Here is a 23,654-nt window from a genome sequence, read left to right on the forward strand (position 1 = left end):
GACCGACCTTTTCTAAAGCCAAATTGGCTATTCGATAGTAATTTGTTGTCTTCAAGGAACTCGATCCATTGTTTTTTTATTACTCTTTCACACATCTTACACATTACACTAGTTAGTGATACTGGTCTGTAATTTAGAGGTTCTTCCTTCCTTCCGCTCTTATATATGGGAACCACCTCAGCTCTTTTCCATTCCACTGGTACTGTTCCATTTTCTATTGAGCATTTTATGATGTTGTATATAGGACTTGCTAGTTCTTCCCTACATTCTTTCAGTATTCTGCCTGAGACTTCATCTGGTCCCATTGCCTTTTCTTCATCCAGTTCCTTCATTAATTCTTTTATTTTAAGCTTGGTTACTTTAATCTCTTCTATATAGATGGTTTCTCTATTACCCTGTGGTCTTTCAAATTTGGATTCCTTAGTAAAGACATCCTGGAACTTATTATTTAACAGTTCTGCCATGCTTTTTGGGTCTTCCACCATCCCATTTTCTCCTTTTAACCTTTCTATTGTTTCTTTTTGTGTATTTACCTATTTGTGTATTACAGGGCCCGAGCTAAGCTCTGTGTGTCCTGTCTCCTTGTCCATTCCTGTCATATCTCTCTTTCATCTGATTGACATACACCGCATCAACGACATCACTGCTCAGTTTATTCCACTTATGAATGCTACGATGCGGGAAACTGTATTTTCTCACGTCATTTAGACAGATGTCTTTTATTAGCTTTTTTCCATGTCCTCGGAGATGATTAATTGTGGTCACCTTTATCAACTCTCTGTCCAGTATGTCAATCTTGTTCACCAATTTATACATAGTTATCATGTCTCCTCTTGTTCTTCTCTCTTCTAATGTGGTCAGCCCCAGCTTCCTCAGTCTTTCCTCATAGTCTAACTCCTGAGTCCTGGTACCATCCTTGTTGCCAGCCTCTGTACCCTTTCTACCTTCTTCACATTTTTCTTCATATGGTGACCAGACACAAGCTGCATATTCTAACTGGGGTCTTATTAAGGTACATAATATCTTCTTCATCATTCCTTCATCTAGGTAGTGGAATGCAAGGCCAATATTTTGAAGCATGTTATATGTTTTCCAAAAATCTTGTTAATGTGTTTCTCCGGTGACAAAGTGTTTTGCATGGTTACTCCTAAGTCTTTCTCCTCATTGGTCTCTTTAATTTTCTCATCACCCAGCCTGTAATCCCAGTTTGGTCTGTATCTACTTCTTCCCATTTTCATAACATGGGTCTTGTCTATATTAAATTCCATCTGCCACTCCTTACTCCACTCATATATTTTATCAAGATCTTCCTGTAACTTGTTACAATCTTCCACATTCTTTACTCTCCTCATAATTTTAGTATCGTCCGCAAACATGTTCATGTAACTGTCAATTCCTACTGGCATATCATTAACATAAATCAAAAACATGATGGGACCAAGCACTGACCCTTGTGGAACTCCACTGGTTACCTTCTTCCACTCGGACTTCCTTCCTCTCACCACTGTTCTCATTTCTCTTCCCACTAAGTAATTTTCCATCCATTTTGCTAGTTTATCATTTACTCCTCCAATCTTCTTTAGTTTCCACATCAGTCTATTGTGTGGTACTTTATCAAAGGCCTTTCTCAAGTCCAGGTAGATAGCATCCACCCATCCCTCTCTATGTTGTAGTATGTCAGTCACTCTTGAATAAAAACATAATAAATTGGATACACGATCTTCCTTTTCTGAAACCAAACTGTCTTTCACTCAGAATGTTTTCACTTTCTAGATACTCACTCCACTTAGCTTTAATTACTTCTTCACATACCTTGCACAATATACTAGTCAACGATACTGGTCTATAATTTAGCGGTTCCATTCTACTACCATTCTTATATATAGGCACAATGTCAGCTCTTTTCCACTCTTTTGGGACTAATCCTGTTTGTATGGAGGTTTCCACAATATCAAATACGGGTTCAACAATTGATCCTTACATTCATTTAGCAACCTCCCAGATATGCCATCAGGCCCCATTGATTTATTAATATCCAGATTGCTTATAATTTTCCTTACATCTTCCTTAGTAACCATGATGTCCTGCATTTGCTTTATTTCTGTAGGCCTTCCTCCCATAAAATGCTCCTCCTTTGTAAACACTTTGCAAAAGTTGTCGTTCAAAATTTCAGCTATATCTCCAGCATCTTCATATACTTCTTCCCCGTTTTTTACCTTTACTATTGCCTCCCTTATATTTAGTTTTCCATTTATGAATTTGTAAAACATTTTGGGTCACTATCACAGTTTTCCACCACCCTCTGTTCATATTCCTTCTGTGCTGTTCTCCTTACTTCAACATATCTATTCCTTGCTGTTTTGTAAACTTCTCTTGATAATACATCACTGTTTTTCTTAAGTTTCTTCCATGCCTTTTCTTTGTTCTTTTTTGCTTCTTCACAATTTCTATTAAACCACTGTTTATTATTTAAAGTCCTCTTTCTGTAATATGGCACAAACTTTTTCACAGCAGAGTTATACAAATCCATAAATTTATTGTATTTCAATTGCATATCCCTTTCCTGGTATACCACGGACCAGTCAATTTCATTAAAGAACTCCCTTATATGGTTATAATTTGCCCTAATATAATTTAATTTTTCCTCCCTCGTTCCACAATCTTATTCGTGCTTAATTCCGTATCCAGCTCAAAGCTTAGGACATCATGATCGCTTCTCCCCAAGGGACATTTATGTTCAATTTCCTCTTTTAGAGATGCCCTGGTAAATACCAAATCCAACCTTGCTGCAACATCTTGTCCCCTGCACCTTGTTGGTGATCTCACCCACTGTGTCATCAAGTTATTTGTTGCTACGTTTAACAATTCCTCTGCCCACTCACCACCATTCACCACTTTGTAGTCTTCCCACACTATTTCTTTATAATTAAAGTCTCCGACTATCATCACTCTATCCTTTCTGATGAGTTCTTGCTTCATTCTCTCTAAGAGTATTTATCATCACCATTTGGTACTGTTCATATTCCCAAGCACTGGTTCTGGGTGGTATGTATACTGTTATAATATTAATGTCCCTCTTGCCATCTGTTATAAGCATACTTATCACTTCCTCATTTCTCTTACTATAGTTCACCTCCTTCACTATCAGATCTTCCTTAGTAAGAACCATTATACCACCACCTCCTTTATTTTTTCTATCATTTCTCCATACTTTGTAGTTTTTTACAACAAACCAGTCTAGCTTTATTTTGGGCCTTAGCTTTGTTTCCACTACACACATTATGTCCGGTTCGTTATTTCTTAGGTAATCCATACATTCTAGCCTCTTAGACAGAAATCCATCTATATTCCTGTAAGTCACTTGTAATCCATTCCTAGTCTCATTCTTCCATGTAATGTCTATTCCGTCTGTTTTATCCACCACTTCTTTAGCCTCCCATTTCTCATCCTCCAAAAAAACTTGGTCTTTTCCTCCTCTGTTCTTTCGTCATTCCTCTCTTTCACTTCAGTTACAGTGTGTGTGTGTGTGTGTGTGTGTGTGTGTGTGTGTGTGTGTGTGTGTGTGTGTGTGAAGATTTACACTTGTTGATTATATTGTGTTGCCTTTGTTATGACTTTGCTGAGAAAGAAACATGCATATAAAGTATGGCCACAGAGGAAGGATGAGATGCCATGTGATGTATACAATGAGAAGGGGAATGGAGGGAATAGAATCTACATGATCCAAAAGTGAAGAATGGAGTAGAAGGTGAATTAGAAAGAGGATAGAATGAAAGCAAAGGATAGAAGGATATAGATGAAGTGAGAATTTCAAATGATTGCTTGATTTTGAAGAGTAAAGGTAATTTGAAGTTTAGCCAAATGAATTTCTTTCATATATATATTGTGCTGTAAAAATGTCTTTTACATCCATTGTTAAGTAATGTTTATAGGTGAAGCTTCTTTTTCTCAGAATTTTTCTTTGATATATAAACTAAATTCCTTTTGTGCCCCACTCAGATGGTTCTGCCGGGCATCCTGGAGCAAGCTGTGAGCTGCCGTGACCCTCTCTCTCAGGAGTATTTGATGGAGTGTATCATTCAGGTAGGAAGGGAACTCACGTTAATTACTCAACATTCAATTAAGTGTAATATTAAGTAATTAATGAAAACTTGTAATTGTAAGAAAAAAGCTCCATTAAGGTGCTAACTCCCAAAGGGAAAGCCAAAAAGAAATATCCAGAATTTTTTGAGGTGCCTTGAAACTTTCTTATTTAAAGAGTCAAAGTCATAGGAAGGAGAAATATAAATATAGGGAGGGAGTTTTAAAGTTTACCAGAAAAAGATAAAACATTGAGAATGTATTAGGCGCCTAGAGCCAGAGTAACAAGTGGCAGAAATGAAAAACAGAGAGAGAGAAAGTGTTGAAAGTTTTGCAACATTCAGAATGCAATATCTCCTCAATTAATTGAGATATGAAGTAGGGCTTGGCTTCAAAATGTTTTCTATTGCATGTGGTTTACAGTCTATACCTGGGCATTTAGTGAACCTAAAGGATTCTGAAAGGCTAATGGATGACTTTTTTTTTATCCAGTTTATTTGTAGAAACAACAAAAACACTTGCAATATTTTGTTAATCAAACTTGCATGTATTGTTTATCTCTGTTCCTGTGTCAAGTTTCAGTTCAATGAGATTCACCACCATTGAAACCATTCTTGACTGATGTATTAATTTTATTAAGCAAAAACATAAGTGACACTCGTGCACATACTTCCTTATCTGACCACCCAATAACAGGGGAGAGTGATAAACTGTAGAAAAATGGCTGTCCTTTCAATGCCAGAAAATGGAAGCAAACAACTAACAATCCCAGAAAATAATTCATTATGAAGGATAACTTTTTTTTTTTTATGTTATGGCCTATAGCACCAATAGACATACTTGAAGAGTATATGTGGGAAGCACTGTTCAGCTTCCACCCATTAGTGGCACAGGCAATTTTATTTATAGTGGTGCTGAATAAGAAAGAAAGAAAATTATCACGCCTGTATGTGGTGGCTTGTAGACCTGCTCACATATGCTTCTCTCATAGTCCTTCATCTTTTAGCTAAGTTTTTCTTCCACTCAGCAGGATTACGCACACTCTTCTTTCCCCTAAAAGGTTCTGGCTCCTCATGGGGGCATGTTGTTGTCTGCCATAATGATAAAATCTTGCTTATTAGCATAAAAGAAAGGCAGAGTGTCATTCAGTGGTGGCAGGTTGGCTGAGGGTGTATGTCTGCATAAGTGTCTGTGTGGTGTGAGGTGTGGGGGAGGCAGGCTGCTGCCATCATTGGCTCACAGGCTGCTAGGTGGGAGTTACTTTATTCTGGCTCCAACTGCTCATCGCCTTGCTTTGAGAACAACACGAAGGGTCTATAGATAACTGCATTTGGGTGGGTTTTCGACCCTTTTGTGGTGTCCATTCTGACTTCAACTCCACTTCCTGCCACAGTAGGAAGGTGGGGGAAGACAGTGCAGTAAAAATAATTAATTTGGCTGGAGTGTCACTTGCATTACTCTGGCTCTAGGTGCCTCATATGTTAACTTTTTGTATTAAAGAGAGATAGGCATGATAGCGTTAGAAAAAGTAGTAAATGCTTTGCTTGCAGTAAGATCAGATGAGCAGTTGCAGTATTCCAATGAAGAGAGAGAGAGAGAGAGAGAGAGAGAGAGAGAGAGAGAGAGAGAGAGAGAGAGAGAGAGAGAGAGAGAGAGAGAGAGAGAGAGAGTGAAAAATAGTCAAGTTACAAGTTAGAAGAGGAGAAAGGTTACTATAATTTTCTATTAAGTTTATAGCTAGTTTGAGAACAGTCTTGGAATGATTCTAGGCAGAAATGTAAACTGCATGAGGTTCAGATGATGAGAAGCTCTAGTGATAGGAATAGAATATACTGCTAACACAAATTGATTTATGAATAACAATTAATTCACAGTTATATCCTTTCATATTGTGATGATCTTAACAAGGTAATTTTAACATTAGAAATGAAAACTACATCTGAATGACAAATGAACAAGTGGTTTGACAGATTTGTGATTGATCTAACAATCTTTTCCTCCTCTTCAGGTGTTCCCTGATGAGTTCCACCTGCAGACCCTCAGTGCTTTCCTTAAGGCTTGTGCAGAGTTGCACTCAGAAGTCAATGTCAAGAACATTATTATCTCCCTCATTGATCGCCTTGCCAACTTTGCCCACCGGGAGGATGGCAGCGGCATTCCTGAGGACATCAAGCTCTTTGAAATATTCTCAGAGCAGGTTTCTCAAGTCATCAAGGTGAGATGGAGAGGCATTTCTGGTGTTTAACACAAAGACTTCTGTACAATTTAATACTTAATGTGAAATCAAATACTATATTGTTTACTGATGCAGGTGCACCCCTAGCATATATCTTGTTCCTGATTATATTCAGTTTGCTTGCATATGACTGTAGGATTTATTTTAGCAGTCAGACCATTTTGAAATCTGCAGAATTTTTTTTATTTTTATACAAGAGGGAAACTAGCCAAGGACAGCAAAAGATTAAAAGAAAAAAAAAAAGAAAAGACCCACTCGAATTGCAATTTCCCCAAAAGATTGATCAAGAATTAGCCAAAAGACAGGGACAAATGTCTTAAAATCTCCCTCTTAAAAGAAGTCAAGCAGTAAAAAGATGGAAATACAGAAGCAGGCAGGGAGTTCCAGAGTTTACTAAAGAAAGGTATGAATGATTGAGAGTATTGGTTAATTCTTGTATTAGAGAGTTGGACAGAATAGGAGTGAGAGGAAGAAGAAAGCCTTGTTCAGCAAGGCCACAGGAGGGGAAACATTTTTTTAATGTGCTGGCCTATAGCGCCTGTAGGTAACTTGAAGCGTTGTTAAGCATCCATCCATTAGTGGCACAGGCGATTTTATTTATATTGGTACCCATATTAGGGCCCATATCACCACCCACTCGCATCTTTGGTGTAACCACCTAGAACCCAGGTATCATGGTGTCATGTAGGTAACTTTAAACCACTCAACAAATGGCAAAGTATCAAGGCGATACATGGTGGGATTCGAAACTATGCGTGATCCTACGCTCACCACCTTATCCACTATGCCACTGCAAGATTAATAAAACAGCTTGAAAGTAGCGATAAAAGATAGAAAGAGATGCAACATTTTGGCGGTGAGAAAGAGGCTGAAGACAGTCATTCAGAGGAGGGGAGTTGATGAAATGAAAAGCTTTTGATTTCACCCTTTCTTATAAAACTGTGTGAATGGAAACCCCCCCCCCCAAACATGTGAAAAGTACTCCATACAAGGATGGATAAGGCCCTTGTACAGTTAGCAGTTGTAGGGGTGAGAAAAACTGGCAGAGGCACCTCAGAATGCCTAACTTCATAGAAACTGTTTTAGTGAGAGATGAGATGTGAAGTTTCCAGTTAAGATTATGAGTAAAGGACAGACTGAGGATACTTAGTGTGGAAGAGGGAGACATTTAAGTGTCATTGAAGAAGAGGGGATAGTTGTCTGGAAGGTTGTGTGGAGTTGATAGATGGAGGAATTGAGTTTTTGAGGCATTGAACACTACTAAGTTTTCTCTGATCCAATCAGAAATCTTAGAAAGATCAGAAGTCATGCATTCTGTGACATCTCTTCATGATCTGTTGACTTCCTGAAGGGTTGGTCGTCTCTGAAAGGACATAGAAAGATGTAGGGTGGTATCATTAGTGTAGGAGTTGATAGGGCAAGAAGTTTGGTTAAGAAAATCATTTATGCATAATAGAAAGGGAGTGGGTGACAGGACAGAACCCTGAGGAACACCACTATTAATAGATTTAGGAGAAGAACAGTGGCCGTCTACCACAGCTGTAATAGAATGATTGGAAAGGAAACTTGAAATAAAGTTGCAGATGTAAGGATAGAAACTGTAGGAGGGCAATTTTGAAATCAAAGCTTTGTGCCAGACTCTATCAAAAGCTTTTGACATATCTAACGTGACAGCAAAAGTTTCACTGAAATCTCTAAAAGAGGATGACCAAAACTCAGTAAGGAAAGCCAGAAGATCACCAGTAGAGTGACCTTGACAGAAGCCATACTGACGATTATATAGAAGATTGTGAAGTGACATGTTTAAGATCCTCCTATTGAGGATAGGTTAAAAAACTTTAGACAAGCAAGAGTTTAAAGCTATAGGATGGTAGTTTGAGGGATTAGAACGGTCACCCTTTTTAGGAACAGGCTGAATGTAGGGAAACTTCCAGCAAAAAGGAAAGGTAGTAGTTGATAGAGTTGAAAGAGTTTGGCCAGACAAGGTGCAAGCATGGAAGCACAGTTCTTGAGAACAATAGGAGGGACCCCATCAGGTCCATAAGCCTTCTGAGCATGTAGGCCAGTGAGAGCATGGAAAACATCATTACAAAGAACTTTAATTGTAGGCATGAAATAGTCAGAAGGAGAGGGAGGGACAAGCTTAGAATCATCCAAGGTGGCATTGTTAGCAAAGGTTTGAGAGAAAAGTTCAGCTTTAGAGACAGAAGAGATGGCAGTGGTGCAATCAGGATGAAGTAAAGAAGGGAAAGATGAAGAAGTAAAGTTATTGGAGATGTTTTTGGCCAGATGCCAGAAGTCTCAAGGGGAGTTAGAGTTTGAAAGATGTTTACATTTTCTATTTATGGAGTGTTTGGCAAGTTGAAGAACATAATTGGCATGATTCCGGGCAGAAATATAAAGTGCATGAGATTCAGGAGATGAAAGGCTCAAGTATCTTTTGTGGACAAGTTCTCTATCATGTATAGCATGAGAACAGGCTTTGTTTAACTAAGTTGAGAAGGTCTAGGTTGAGAAAAAGAATGAGGAATGTACGCCTTCATGCCAAACACCGTTGCCTCTGTTATGTGTTGAGTGCACAGAGATGGGTCTCTGACACAGAAGCAGCAATCATTCCAGGGAAAATAAGCATAATACCTCTTCATGTCCCCCCAACTAGCAGAGGCAAAATGCCAGAGATATTAGATGATTTTAGGAATTATATTGCATAGGTCAACTACTTTGTTGAGTGATATGAAATAAAGAATCTATATTGAATGCAAAGGAAACTGAGGAAATAATAGTAAAGTTAAGATAAATCCCAAAGTTTCAGATCATGTGAAAATAAAAGACAAAATTGTAGCAAGAGTTGGCTAGTACAAGTATCTTGATGGTCATCTGGAAGGTGATGCCAGTACAGATATGACTTGAAAGAAATGTAATTAAAAACTGTACTTTGGACACATCCTGATAATTGTGATTTTTTACTTCATCATTAATCTTCTATAACTCAGTTACTTAATTTATTTAGTTTTTAGTGACATATCATAGATACAGAAGACAATCTTTATCTTTCTATGACTTGAAATCATTTAAGAGGGAGGTTTCTAAATGTTTGTCCTATAGTTTTGGTTAGCTCTTTTTACCTATTTGGGACAAGCACCTCAGTGGGCCTTTTTTTTTTTTTTTTTTTTTTCTCTTTATTTTTTTTCCAACACATTTTTGTTGCCCTTGGCTGATTCCCTTCCTGTTTAACCCCTTCAATATGAGGACATGTATTTTGTATTTGTGGTGTATTTTTTTTTTTCCCCGGATACTGTAAGAGATTTTTCAGAATGTAGGTCATATAGGATACGATGGCTTACTTGACTTTCATCATTACTACAAAGGTATTGGATTGGCTCAAACCAGGATAGGTACCAGTGCTGGTAATAATTTTATTAATTTTTGCTTGAACCAATATGTAAGTATAGGACTTATTATGATTAGTTTATCATAAAAGTGAAGTACTTTCAGCTGTTTTCTGTTTTTTATCATCTTAGAAAATTGCCAAGAGCAGCCAAACTTTAATTTTTGTTCTCTCTAAGATTTGTATGGGTTTATTTCATAATGTATGTACCAAGTATGAAAAATCACTCACTATTATCATTTTTATTTCCATTGAGGAGAGAGAGAGTGAGTGAGTGAGTGAGTGAGTGAGCAAGCTGCCTCTGAGTCAGGTATCCCCTTTCATCTCCCAGCCTGTATATGGTGCTGGGGCCATTTTTTATTGTCCAGAGTGAAGAGGTTAAGAAGGAAAATTTGTTATAGTTTGAGTTCAAGTTTTTATTTAGTAACCTTTGTCTTTTCCTGATGTTTTATCACTCTTTTTTTTTTTTTTTTTTTTTTTCTTGCTATGGAGATATGAAAAGATGCTCTCTCTCTCTCTCTCTCTCTCTCTCTCTCTCTCTCTCTCTCTCTCTCTCTCTCTCTCTCTCTCTCTCTCTCTCTCTCTCTCTCTTAGGCTTTTTAATCAACATGCTATTTAGTTGTTGAACATATTTGATTTATCCTTAGCTTTGGTTTCATGTTATCTTTTCTGGCTTTCCTGTATACCTGTGTCACTTAATGTTTGATCTTGTTTTGTGGTGCAGTCTCGGCCTGACATGCCGATGGAGGACATGGTGAGCCTGCAGGTGTCCCTCGTTAACCTGGCACAGAAGTGTTACCCAGATCAGATCAATTATGTGGATAAGGTTCTGGAAAACACACTTGAAGTCTTCCAGAAACTCAACATTGAAAAGTAAGTGATTTTTAGTAGTGATGTTTTTATGGTGCTGTGTTGGTGCTAATAGTCACAGTTTTTCTTTTTTCTTCTTTACATTGCTAGAAGATTTTTGCTGCTTCGTATGAAAAAGGAATAAAAAATAACTATATTTGTAAATCCATTACTGCTTATTTTGTGCCACTGTGTAATTACAAGAAAAGTTTCAATTGTGGAGATTCTTTTAAACTCCTGTCATGTAGACAAAGGTAGATGTGAGGCATTGAGTCATGTACAGCATTCACCAATATTGTTGGCTTGAAGAAGTGAATTAGTGAAGCCTTGAAGTAGATAGTTGAACTGAAAAGGGAGCTTTTAATGTTTATCAAATGGTGCTCCTGGGTTAGAACAAGCACTGATATTATTATTGGTTTATGTCATAGGGAGATTCATGGTATTAGTGCATATCTTCATGTCATTTTGCCATATAATTCTCACATTACCTTGGCCTTTGCTGTCCACAAGGATGATGCAGGGGTAAGAGGGAAAGAGGTTCCTCCATGTGCATGATAACAGTAACAGTAATACTCTGTCATTCACAAGTTACATCCTGTTGTGCATACATAGACATCTTGTGTGTTTCTAGTGACTCTTATTGTACACTCAAAGTAGTATTAAAAAGAAATGTCAAAATTTACCAAATCTACTGCTTGTGACTTTGGCATCCAGAGAAAACATCTTGAAAATTTTTTTTATCATCTTTCTTTCCTTTATTAATCAGTGACACCACTGTCACTCAGTCATTAAAGCTGGACGTTTCACTCAGACCTTTGCTATTAACCCAACATTAATAAGTCTGGCCTTGTTTCTTTTTCACTTCACTCTGACTATATGATGCCTGTTATTGAAATATTTTCTAATGTTTTATTTGCTGTCTATACCTTGATTCTCAAAAGGCTTTTGGCCTTGTGGGAGTTCTTTCATTCACTGAAACTGTGCTTATGTGTTTGCTCCTTGCCTATGCAAACTGCAGTTTGTTTATCAACTTCAGCTTTTCCTTCTTGGTGAAAGTTTCTTCAGGCTGTTTACAAGTTGGATGATTGCTCTAATCATTCAGTCTAGACATTGGTGTTATTTCATATCTTTGTAAAGCTTTTAATTTTCCTCATGGGGGATATTTTTATGTGTATCTATCCACAACTTTTTTTCATAATTGTCAATAAGGATTCTATAAAGGACATTCTTATAGTTGGAGGAGTTACTGTTGTCTTTACAAATCATTAGCTATAGTAAAGTCTGTCATAAATCTTTATTAATTGTAAACTTCCTTCATACATACAACCTTTATCAATCTCTTTGGAGATTCATGTTTTCTTTCTGACTGTTCTTTTGCTACATTGGCAGACAGCCACTATGCTCCTAAACCTATAAATTGGGATGTTTCACAGGACTTTGCCCAATCTTTCAATTTCTATTATTCCTAAATTATCTTCATAGACAAATTTCAAGCTCTGTTCACTCATGCTGATAACTCAGTTATCAATTAACCAACTCACTATGTATTGTCATTCATGAAGAGGAACTACAGAACTCTTAACTCTTGTAATTTCAGAATGTGGTGAGGCAAACTGTTCATTTTCAATGCCTCAAAAATCCAATTCCATCTCACAATTTCTCAGCATAACTTCCAGACAATTATCTCATCTTTATTTACATTCTAGTGTCTCCCTTGTGGCAGTTTCATGTCCAAGCTCTTGCTGGAATACCTTCTATAAAGTTTGGAGTTCTGTATCATTTCCAACAGTTTTTTTCCATTCTTTTCTTCCATTTTCTATATAGAGATATTATTTGTGTTTGTCTCTGATATATGAAGAGATTCAATATGGCTTTACTAAACAAGGTGGTTTTGGCTACCTTCCTATTACTGACTGACTTGAATCTCTGATTTCATGCTACAGTGTTGCATCTCTTGATATATTCTACAATATTTTTCCTGATTACTGCTCTTCTGAAATTGGTATTTGCATGCCTTCTTCCCTTGCATAACATCACTGCACTAGATTTTCTATTTACTCTCACCTCTATTCTGTGTGACTTAATGATACAAGAGTTAGCATTATATTTAATGTTTTACTTCTTTCATGGATAAACCCTAGAGCTGTCTGTCTGTCTGTCTTTGTTTCCCTTTTCCTACACCTGAACTGGTTCAAGACAGGGATTTCAACACACCTTGACAATTAAATTAGCCTTTAGATTTGGATGTCTTCTATCCTACTTTTGCTGGATCAGCAGTTGCATGGGCTATTTTCCCCACACAGTTTATGATGTTGGTCATCCATTTTCCTCCTTCATATAAAGAATTAATTGAGTTAGTATATGCTTTGAGTGGTGGGTTCAAGAAAGCAGTATTGTCTTAAGCAGGCTTTTTTTTTCATATAAAAGATTTTTTGTGTGTGTGTTTGGTATTCCCCTCCAAGAGTGTTAAGTAATTAAAGGCATTTACATATAGGTTAAAGGAAACTGAATCTCCCTTTCCCTCTGTGTGTCTTGTCATTATAAGAAGAAATATATGGAGGACTGAGTCTCCAGTCCAGACACTTTATCCATTATTGATTATTGCAACTCAGAGAAATATGGAAACATATATTCAATGCCTTGTGTTTCAAGGTTGATTTGTTCATACAGGTTAAAATCTTCCTTTCCTTTGGAGACTTTTAAAAAGATTTTTTCTTCTGTGTGCTACTAATATAAAAGAAAGATGATTGAAAAAATCTCTTAAAATTATAGGAAAAAAAGTAAATATCTTCTATTAATCTTTATGTGACACCTATTTCTGAAAATACCTCAAAAAGAGAGGGCCATGACAAGTTGTCCTAAGTCTAGTGGCTGTCTCACTGTGGGACAATGGACAAACATGCTGAGGTGATAGTGACTGTAGCAGACACAGATTATGTATTCATACCATTGTTATTCTAGCAACAAAGTGTTCATTGGTTGAAACACCTCAGTATTCTAGAAACTAAATATAAATGTTTTTACAGCAGATGTCACTTCACACCACAAGTACTCACATACTGGCCCACCATAAATAGGGTTTGTCCATCACCTACAGCTGGCCTCAGAAATGTTCAGCAACCTAGGGATTTGTGTCCAGTGTGATATGTTATGGAATATATTACAAGCCTGTTTCACTCAAGTGCTCCAGCAGCTCTAAAGCTACGTTTACACTAGGAATGGGCAGTCGGGAAAGCAGGCAGACTGATAAGGGGATAATGGGGGTGAGTGAGTGTCCACACACAAGACTGGCATTGTCAAAACCCTGTGCATTTGTCAGTCTCATTGAAGCTTGCATTTCCGACTATTTTATTTTTGCAATTACTGTTTTTGGTTTACCACAAACATGGGTACTGCTGTAGGAGGTCTATGAAGTACTGGTCAGTGCCCACATCCACTGAAAATTATTTTCACACATTGCGAGAGGGGAGACTTGAGGAGCATGAGCAACACATTCATGCTCTTGCTTCCAAAAAGCAACTAGTTTTCCACATTTAATCATGTCATCATCCCAAAATGCCACTCACTTAAAACTTCTTTGCCCACTGTGTAGCCCTACCTACTTTACCATATGTGGTAATTGAGATGGAAAAGTTGCACGATTCCCCAACTGCCCACGCCTAGTGTAGACAGGCCCTGATATTATCTACACTTAAACCTTGCCCAGTACCAGTTTCCACTCTTCCAAATACTGTACCCAACAATCTCTAATAACAGATCTGTGCTGTTCCTGTGAATCAGAGCTGAACACTATTAAACCTTTCTCGTGATCATGAATCTGATGACTTGGCTTTGTGAATCCTTGTGACTCAGGTTCAGAACCAGTGACTTGAGGATGGTGTGTGTGTGAGGTAGTGTTTGGCTTTGGAGCAAGCCATTGCTGTCCACACTCATACAGTATCAGCAGTGAGCATTCAATCGCCTCTGTGTAAACAGTAACTCAGTTAAGATTTTTAATGATGGTTAGTGTACTGAACTTCTTTTTGTTCATTATCCTTTTGAAATCTAATGAACTCTTACGTATTTACTATCTTCAGTTTTATCAGTAAAAAAGAATTGAATGTAATTGGTAATCTAGAAATATTTTGTACACATGTTTATTATATGTATATATATATATATATATATATATATATATATATATATATATATATATATATATATATATATATATATATATATATATATATATAACACACACACACACACACACACACACACACACACACACACACAGATGGGAGATGGAGTAGAACTAGAAAAAAGTAAAAAAGGAAAAGGACTTGGGAGTGACAATGGAAGAAAATAATCAACCGGTAAGCCATATTGATAGAATTTTCAGAGAGACGTATAATTTGCTAAGGAATATTGGAGTAGCATTTCACTATATGGACAAGGAAATGATGAAGAAATTGATAAGTACTAAAATAAGACCTAGATTGGAATATGCAGGAGTTGTGTGGACTCCCCATAAAAAGAAACACATAAGAAAATTAGAGAGACTACAAAAAATGGCTACAAGAATGGTTCCAGAATTTAAAGGGATGGCATATGAGGAGAGACTAAAGGCAATGGATATACCAACCTTGGAGCAGAGAAGAGAGAGAGGGGATCTGATACAAGTTTACAAATTGATTAACGGAATGGATGAAGTGGATAATAAGAAACTGATCCTGAGAGAAGAATATGACTTTAGAAGCACAAGATCGCATAGTAAGAAACTAAGGAAGGGACGATGTCTGAGAGATGTTAAAAAATTTAGTTTCCCGCAAAGATGTGTTGAGACCTGGAACAGTTTGTGTGAGGAAGTGGTGTCAGCAAAGAGTGTACATAGTTTTAAAGAAAAACTGGATAAGTGTAGATATGGAGACGGGACCATACGAGCATAAAGCCCAGGCCCTGTAAAACTACAACTAGGTAAATACAACTAGGTAAATATACACACACACACACACACACACACCCGGTAGCTCAGTGGTTAGAGCGCTGGCTTCACAAGCCAGAGGACTGGGGTTCGATTCCCTGGCCGGGTGGAGATATTTGGGTATGTCTCCTTTCACGTGTAGCCCCTGTTCACCTAGCAGTGAGTAGGTATGGGATGTAAATTGAGGAGTTGTGACCTTGTTGTCCTGGTGTGTGGTGAGTGCCTGGTCTCAGGCCTATCCGAAGATCGGAAATAATGAGCTCTGAGCTCGTTCTGTAGGGTAACGTCTGGCTGTCTCGTCAGAGACTGCAGCAGACCAAACAGCAGATTAAACACACACACACACACACACACACACACACACACACACACACACACACACACACACACACACACACACACACACACACACACACACACACAGACTGAGTGGGTAAAGAAGGAGGAGAAGTCATGATGATGTTAAGAAAGGAGATAGTGGTAAATCAAGTGGAGTTTGGGGAAGGAAAATCAGAAATACTGTATATTAAGATATATATTAATAAAAAGGAGTTAACAATCATTGGAACAAGAATATAAAGACATGATAAATGACACAATAAGGAGTCTTAAAAGAATCATTAAAGAAAGGAGAAAAGTGATATTAGTAGGAGATTTCAACTGTAAGGAGGTGGACTGGGAAAATTATGAAAGTGGTATGGGGGAAGAAGCCTGGGGAGATAGATTCCTGAACCTAATGATAGATAATTTGATGGTCCAAAGAGTAAAGGAAAACACAAGATTCAGAGGAAATGATGAGGCAGCGAGATTGGACCTAGTTTTTACAAGGGATATACAAATTAACGATGATATAAGATATAAGTGCCCATTGGGAAAGAGTGACCATATAATATTAGAAATGGATATAGAAGAAGGAAAGGAAGATAGAGATGAATCATACAAAGGAGACCGATTAAATTACAGAAAGGCTGATATTGAGAACCTCAAGAGCTATTTTAAAAAACGTAAACTGGGAGGAGATGGAAAACTCAGAGACGGTGCAAGAGAGCAAGAGAAGTATAACTTATTTTTGGAAATATACAAAACAGGAGTCAGGGAATATGTCCCAAAATATAGACCTAAAGAAGAAGGAAAGAAAGATTGGGTTAATGCAAGGTGTGCTAGGGCAAAGGAGAAACGAGATGGAGCATGGAAAATGTGGAGAAGAAACAGAAATCCAGAAAATAAGGAAAACTTCAAAACAGCAAGAAATGAATATGCTAAAGTGAGAAAGGAAGAAGAAAGGAACTATGAAAAGGACATTGTCAAAAAAATGTAAGGAACAACCAGAATTGTTCTACAGATTCATAAATGGAAAAATAAGACAAAAAGAAACATTAGAAAGGTTAAAAGGAGAGAATGGAATGGTGGAAGACCCAAAAAGTATGGCAGAACTGTTAAATAGTAAATTTCAGAAGGTCTTTACTAAGGAATTCAAATTTGAAAGACCACAGGGTAATAGAGAGACTGTCCATATGAAAGAGATTAAAGTAACCAAGCTTGAAATAAAAAGGAGATGGAAAACTCAGAGACAATGCAAGACAAATATAACTTATTTTTGGAAATATACAAAACAGGAGTCAGGGAATATGTCCCAAAATATAGACCTAAAGAAGAAGGAAAGAAAGATTGGTTTAATGCAAGGTGTGCCAAGGCAAAGGAGAAAAGAGATGGAGGAGCATGGAAAAGGTGGAGGAGAAATAGGAATCCAGCAAATAAGGAAAACTTCAAAGCAGCAAGAAATGAATATGTTAAGGTGAGGAAGGAAGAGGAAAAGAACTTCGAAAAAGACATTGTCGAAAAATGTAAGGAGCAACCAAAATTGTTCTATAGATTCATAAATGGAAAAAATATGCAAAAAGAAACAATAGAAAGGTTAAAAGGAGAGAATGGCATGGTGGAAGACCCAAAAAGTATGGCAGAACTATTAAATAAAAAATTCCAGGTCTTTACTAAGGAATCCAAATTCGAGAGGCCACAGAGTAATAGAGAGAATCTATATGAAAGAGATTAAAGTAACCAAGCTTGAAATAAAAGAGTTAATGAAGGAACTGAATGAAGAGAAGGCAATGGGACTGGATGAAGTCTCAGGCAGAATACTGAAAGAATGTAGGGAAGAACTAGCAAGTCCTATATACAACATCATAAAATGCTCAATAGAAAATGGAACAGTACCAGTAGAATGGAAAAGAGCTGAGGTGGTTCCCATATATATAAGAGCGGAAGGAAGGAAGAACCTTTAAATTACAGACCGGTATCACTAATTAGTTTAAAATGCAAGATGTGTGAAAGAATAATAAAGAAACAATGGATCGAGTTCCTTGAAGACAACAAATTAATATCAAATAGCCAATTTGGTTTTAGAAAAGGACGGTCTTGTGTAACTAATTTATTGAGTTTCTATTCTAGAATAGTTGATAGAGTACAAGAGAGAGAGGGGGATGGGTTGACTGTATTTATTTGGATTTAAAAAGGCATTTGACAAAGTGCCACAGGCAAGATTACTGTGGAAGTTAGAGGAGAAGGGTGGCTTTAAAGGAAGCACATTGAGATGGATAGAAAATTATTTGAGGGGGAGAGAAATAAGGACGGTAGTTAAAGATATGAAGTCCAAGTGGAGAGCAGTAGAAAGCGGAGTGCCACAGGGGTCAGTATTGGCACCAATACTTTTCCTCATTTATATTAACGACATGCCAGAAGGAGTGAACAGCTACATAAATTTGTTTGCGGATGATACGAAACTGTGCAGAGTTATGAAGCAGAAAGAGGATTGTGAAATACTGCAAGAAGACCTAAATAAGATCTGGGAATTAAGTAAGAAGTGGGAAATGGAATTCAATGTGAACAAAAGCCATGTCATGGAAATGGGAAAGAGTGAAAGACGACCTGTGGGAATCTATAAGATGGGAGATGGAGTAGAACTGGAGAAAGTAAAAAAGGAAAAGGACTTAGGAGTGATGATGGAAGAAAACAATCAACGAGTAAGCCATATTGATAGAATTTTTAGAGAAACATATAATTTGCTAAGGAATATTGGAGTAGCATTTCACTACATGGACAAAGAAATTATGAAGAAATTGGTAAGTACTATAATAAGACCCAGATTGGAATATGCAGGAGTAGTGTGGACCCCTCATAAAAAGAAACACATAAGGAAATTGGAGAGGCTACAAAGAATAGCTACAAGAATGGTTCCAGAATTTGAAGGGATGACATATGAGGAAAGACTAAAGGCTATGGATCTACCAACCCTGGAACAAAGAAGGGAGAGAGGAGACCTGATACAAGTTTATAAATTGATCAACGGAATGGACCAAGTGGATAATGAGAAACTGATCCTGAGAGAAGAATATGACATCCGAAGCACAAGATCGCATAGTAAAAAGCTGAGAAAAGGAAGATGTCTGAGAGATATTAAAAAATATAGTTTCCCGCAGAGATGTATTGAGACGTGGAACACTTTAGATGAAGAAGTAGTGTCTGCAACGAGTGTGCACACTTTTAAAGTAAGATTGGATAAGTGTAGATATGGAGACAGGGCCACATGAGCATAAAGCCCAGGCCCTGTAAAACTACAACTAGGTAAATACACAAACACACCCACACATTGAAGAGGAAAACATTGACATGATTATCTCCATATTATGATAAGAAACAATAATGGTGTCATGTTCCTTGCTAATGTCTGAAAGGAATGTATTTTTAATTTATTATTATCTATTTATTTATTTATTTTTTTTTCATGGTGTGCTGCAAGAATTTCTGGTCTTGCTCCCGAATGAGGAGTTTGGTCATTGTGTGTGTGTGTGTGTGTGTGTGTGTGTGTGTGTGTGTGTGTGTGTGTGTGTGTGTGAGAGAGAGAGAGAGAGAGAGAGAGAGAGAGAGAGAGAGAGAGAGAGAGAGAGAGAGAGAGAGAGAGAGAGAGAGAGAGAATGAGAATTATACAACTTCTCAAGATAAAAGACTTTACAGATTACTTCATTGCAAATTTTTACAGCATTATCATTTCACCATACTTGTGGATGTGAAGACTAAGGTTGATGCGTTGTCATATGTATTATCTTGGATGCCTCATTTTATCTACTATTTTAGCGTAATCACTAAGAGTGAATAGATATTTTTCCTATGTATATTTTCGTCTTGCATTTCCCATGTACTTCTTGTAGCATTGTTGTATTTCCTTCATTTGTTTTATACAATCTTGTTAACTCTAGAGCTGTATACACCTGCACTGTATCAAGGTTTCCTCTGGATATGTGGGATTACAGTAGTAATTTTGGAATAGTCTTGCAAATACTTATTGTTTAGTGTTAATTAGTGTCTCTGCTAAGGTAAAATCTTCAACAATTTATTTTCATGAAATACTAAATATTTGTGTTATCATTTATTTTCAAATTTATCTTTGAAACACTGAATACTCACTGAAAAACAAAAATTTAAATGACTTTAACAGCTAAAGTAGCCAATTTTTTATTACCTATATAACAAGGATTACTAAAGAACAGTAATATTCATGATTTAAAGCATTTGAAACATTTAAATTCAGATTTTTCTTTTAATTATGAGATTATCCCTGAACTTAATTTCATCTTGAATTTCTAAACAAGCACAAAGAAAAATGAGCGTATCACCTTGATATTCACCTTGATATATTTTTGTTTGTTTCAGTCATTCTTTCATCCACACATCATTCTCCTCCTCCTTCAGGATACACTCAGGCTCAGCAGTGGGCCGGGAGCTAAGCCGCCTGCTGCGTCTTCCTGCTGACAACTATAACAACCTTCTGACTGTACTGAAGCTGCAGTACTTCACTCCTCTGCTTACCTTGCTTGACTACAGTGGTAGGAAAGTGCTTGCCACATATCTGGTGACCAATGCAGTGGAAAATGAGACCTACGTACCCACCCAAGAGCAGGTGAGTGGCTCCTAACCTCACTCATCTTTTGATTACTTGGCAAAGCTTTGTGAAGGCTACTGGCTTGCCTTATGGTGTGTGGTCCAACTTAAAGGGCACTATGAAATAGGCAGACAGCTGGAGTCTAGTGGTGATATAGTCAGCCAGACAGCTTTGGGAAGTTTAATGTATGCATTATAAAGGGGAGACTTTTTTTTTTTTTATCACATTCTGATCATATCACCTCTTTAGAGGATGGAAAAAGCAAGCATTTAGACTATAAGGACAAATAGATTGTTGTGAAGAATCATATGAAAGGAGTAGAAACAATGCATTGTTGTAGGAAAAATTTCAAGATGTTTTTGTAATGATCCCCCCCTGTGGGCCATTTCTTTGAAAGTGGAGATAAACCTTTATCTATGAGAGTTCCTTACCAGGCTGGGGATCAGACCCCTGGCTGGAAGAACACCTTAGGCAGTACAATTACATACAGTAAGTCCTCGTTTTACACTAGTTTAGTATACGATAAATTTGCAGATACGGTAATTGACAATTACTACCATTTTTTCAATTTACGATAAAAAAATCGCACTTGCAATATTTGAAATTCTCGCCGCCTGTGATTGTGGCGCTGCACTGCGACCAAGTCGGAGTCGGAGTGTCGGACCAACAACAAACCAGTCACTTTCGCGCCAGCACAACGAATAACAGTGAGACTGTGCTCGGTGATTTACCTACATTATTCTCTGCATTTAAGACCAATTCCTGTCCAAAATGTTACCGAAACGTAATTTGGATCTTGGTGAAGAAGTGGGTAAAGGTGAATGAGCCAGGAAAAGTTTAATGTTGGAAACGAAGCTTGATATAGTCAAGAGAAAAGAACTTGGAGAAGGCTTGTCAGCTATAAGCTGTTCCCTGAATTTACCACAGTTGCTACTGTTTTGAGGAATGCTTCAGGTGTTAAGGAGGCAGCAGCTAATGCTTCAAGCCTGCAGGTAAAATTGCTGACAAAACATCTGGAACCCATTATGGATCGGATGGAGGGTTTACTTAAAATCCGGATAGACAGCCAAACACGCCAGCATGCCCCACTCTTGTTGAGCCTCATTTCAGAAAAGGCCCTGTCTATTATTGAAACCTTGAAGGTTGAGATGGATGTTTGTTTACTTTTTTCGATTGACTTTCATACTGAGCTGGAACGTATTCTTATCTAATATATGTTAAAACGGGTTCGGTTTACACCTAACCTACTAATAGTGGTGTTCCTCAGGGTTCTGTCCTGTCACCCACTCTCTTTCTGTTATTCATTAATGACCTTCTTAACCAAACTTCTTGCCCTATCCACTCCTACGCTGATGATACCACCCTACATCTTTCTACGTTCTTTCAGAGACGTCCAACCCTTCAGGAAATCAACAGATCATGCGGGGACGCCACGGAACGCCTGACTTCCGATCTTTCTAAGATTTCCGATTGGGGCAGAGAAAATCTAGTAGTTTTCAATGCCTCAAAAACTCAATTCCTCCATCTATCAACTCGACACAACCTTCCAGACAACTATCCCCCTCTTCTTCAATGACACTCAACTGTCTCCCTCTTCCACAATGAATATCCTCGGTCTGTCCTTTGCTCACAATCTTAACTGGAAACTTCACATCTCATCTCTTGCTAAAACAGCTTCTATGAAATTAGGTGTTCTGAGGCGTCTCCGACAGTTGTTCTCGCCCCTCCAACTGCTTACTCTGTATAAGGGCCTTATCCGTCCCTGTATGGAGTACTCTTCGCATGTTTGGGGGTCTTCTAGTCACATAGCTTTGCTTGATAGGGTGGAATCGAAAGCTCTTCGTCTCATCAACTCCCCTCCTCTGACTAACTATCTTCAGTCTCTTTCTCACTGCCGAAATGTTGCATCCCTTTCTATATTTTATCACTATTTTCATGGTAACTGTTCTACTGATCTTGCTAACTGCATGCCTCCCCTCCTCCTGCAGCCACGCTGCACAAGGGTTTCTTCTTCCTCTCATCCCTATTCTGTCCAACTCTCTAATGCAAGAGTTAACCAGTACGCTCAATCATTCATCCCTTTCACTGGTAAACTCTGGAACTCCCTCCCTGCATCTGTATTTCCGAATTCCTACAACTTGTCTTCTTTTAAGAGGGAGGTATCGAGGCATTTGCTCCCCTAATTCTGGCTGACGTTTTGGCAGTTTTTGAACTCTTTGGAGAGCCAGTGCTCAAGTGGGCCTTTTTCTAACTTTCTTTTTTTTGCCCTTGGCTGGCCCTCTTCCCTACATAAAAAAAATAAATAAATAAATTAAAAAAAAAAATTGGTTTACAATAGCTTTTTGAGGAACGCATTTCTAGTGTAAAACGGGGACTTACTGTATTTGCTTCATCTTCCACTTGAAGGACACCATCTGCAGTACAGTGCCTCATAGTGAGACACCTCTCGTTAGCTTGTGTGTTTTTTCTCAGTGTTGATGACATCACAGCCGCAGTAAAGTGAGACACCTCTCATTTGTTTTCCCAGTGTGATGTGACTGGCATTTCTCTATCTTTCTTGCTGGTAAACTGGCATGGCCAATCTTGTGGCAGATAACTATAAAATTATAATGTGTATGTTTTAGTATATTAGCTATACAGTACATACCTATTACATATATATTTTTATTTATTTTCTATGGATATGCTAGGAATATGTTCATTTTTTCATTTGGTATTATTTCTTGTATTTGCTGTTGTTATTCATGCATCTACACAACCATAATTCTTCCCTGTTCCTGCTGATCGTTGGTCGCGTTTGCGTCTCTACTTTGCTATCACTTTTTTGCCTCTCTCTTTGGGAGACACATATGATTTCATAGTTCAGTATTAAGTTTCATATATTTTTTTTATATGAATTACAATTTGGATTTGTTTCCCTACTTTTGAGTATTTATCCAATATATCCACATGTACAATACAAATGCAATAAATTGCTTTGATAAAAGCCATTACATGTATTATGGCAGTTGTAAGATGTAAGATGGAAAAAATAAGAAATCTTTATGAATAAGTAAGCATTTACAACAGAAATATCAATGAAGAAACATATCTTATAGTTGGTTGTATTATACATAATACTTTACAATACTATTTTTCATACTAATTTCTAGTAAACGACGTGAATTAATCAGATATTCACAGTTTCTGAAGAAATGCAACA

General features: G+C 37.5%; 1 protein-coding gene across 1 annotated transcript in view; it reads left to right on the forward strand.

The window, feature by feature from the left end:
- The window catches only part of LOC123512174 (vacuolar protein sorting-associated protein 35-like), a 57,903-nt gene that overhangs the window by 3,068 nt on the left and 31,181 nt on the right, over positions 1-23,654 (forward strand). The window contains exons 2-5 of the mRNA XM_045268404.1: positions 4,000-4,083; positions 6,089-6,295; positions 10,429-10,577; positions 20,263-20,470. Of these exons, the coding sequence (XP_045124339.1) occupies positions 4,000-4,083; positions 6,089-6,295; positions 10,429-10,577; positions 20,263-20,470 (648 nt within the window). The remainder of the gene's footprint in view (positions 1-3,999; positions 4,084-6,088; positions 6,296-10,428; positions 10,578-20,262; positions 20,471-23,654) is intronic.

This window comes from Portunus trituberculatus, chromosome 33 (genome assembly GCF_017591435.1).
Source record: "Portunus trituberculatus isolate SZX2019 chromosome 33, ASM1759143v1, whole genome shotgun sequence".
NCBI lineage: Eukaryota > Metazoa > Arthropoda > Malacostraca > Decapoda > Portunidae > Portunus > Portunus trituberculatus.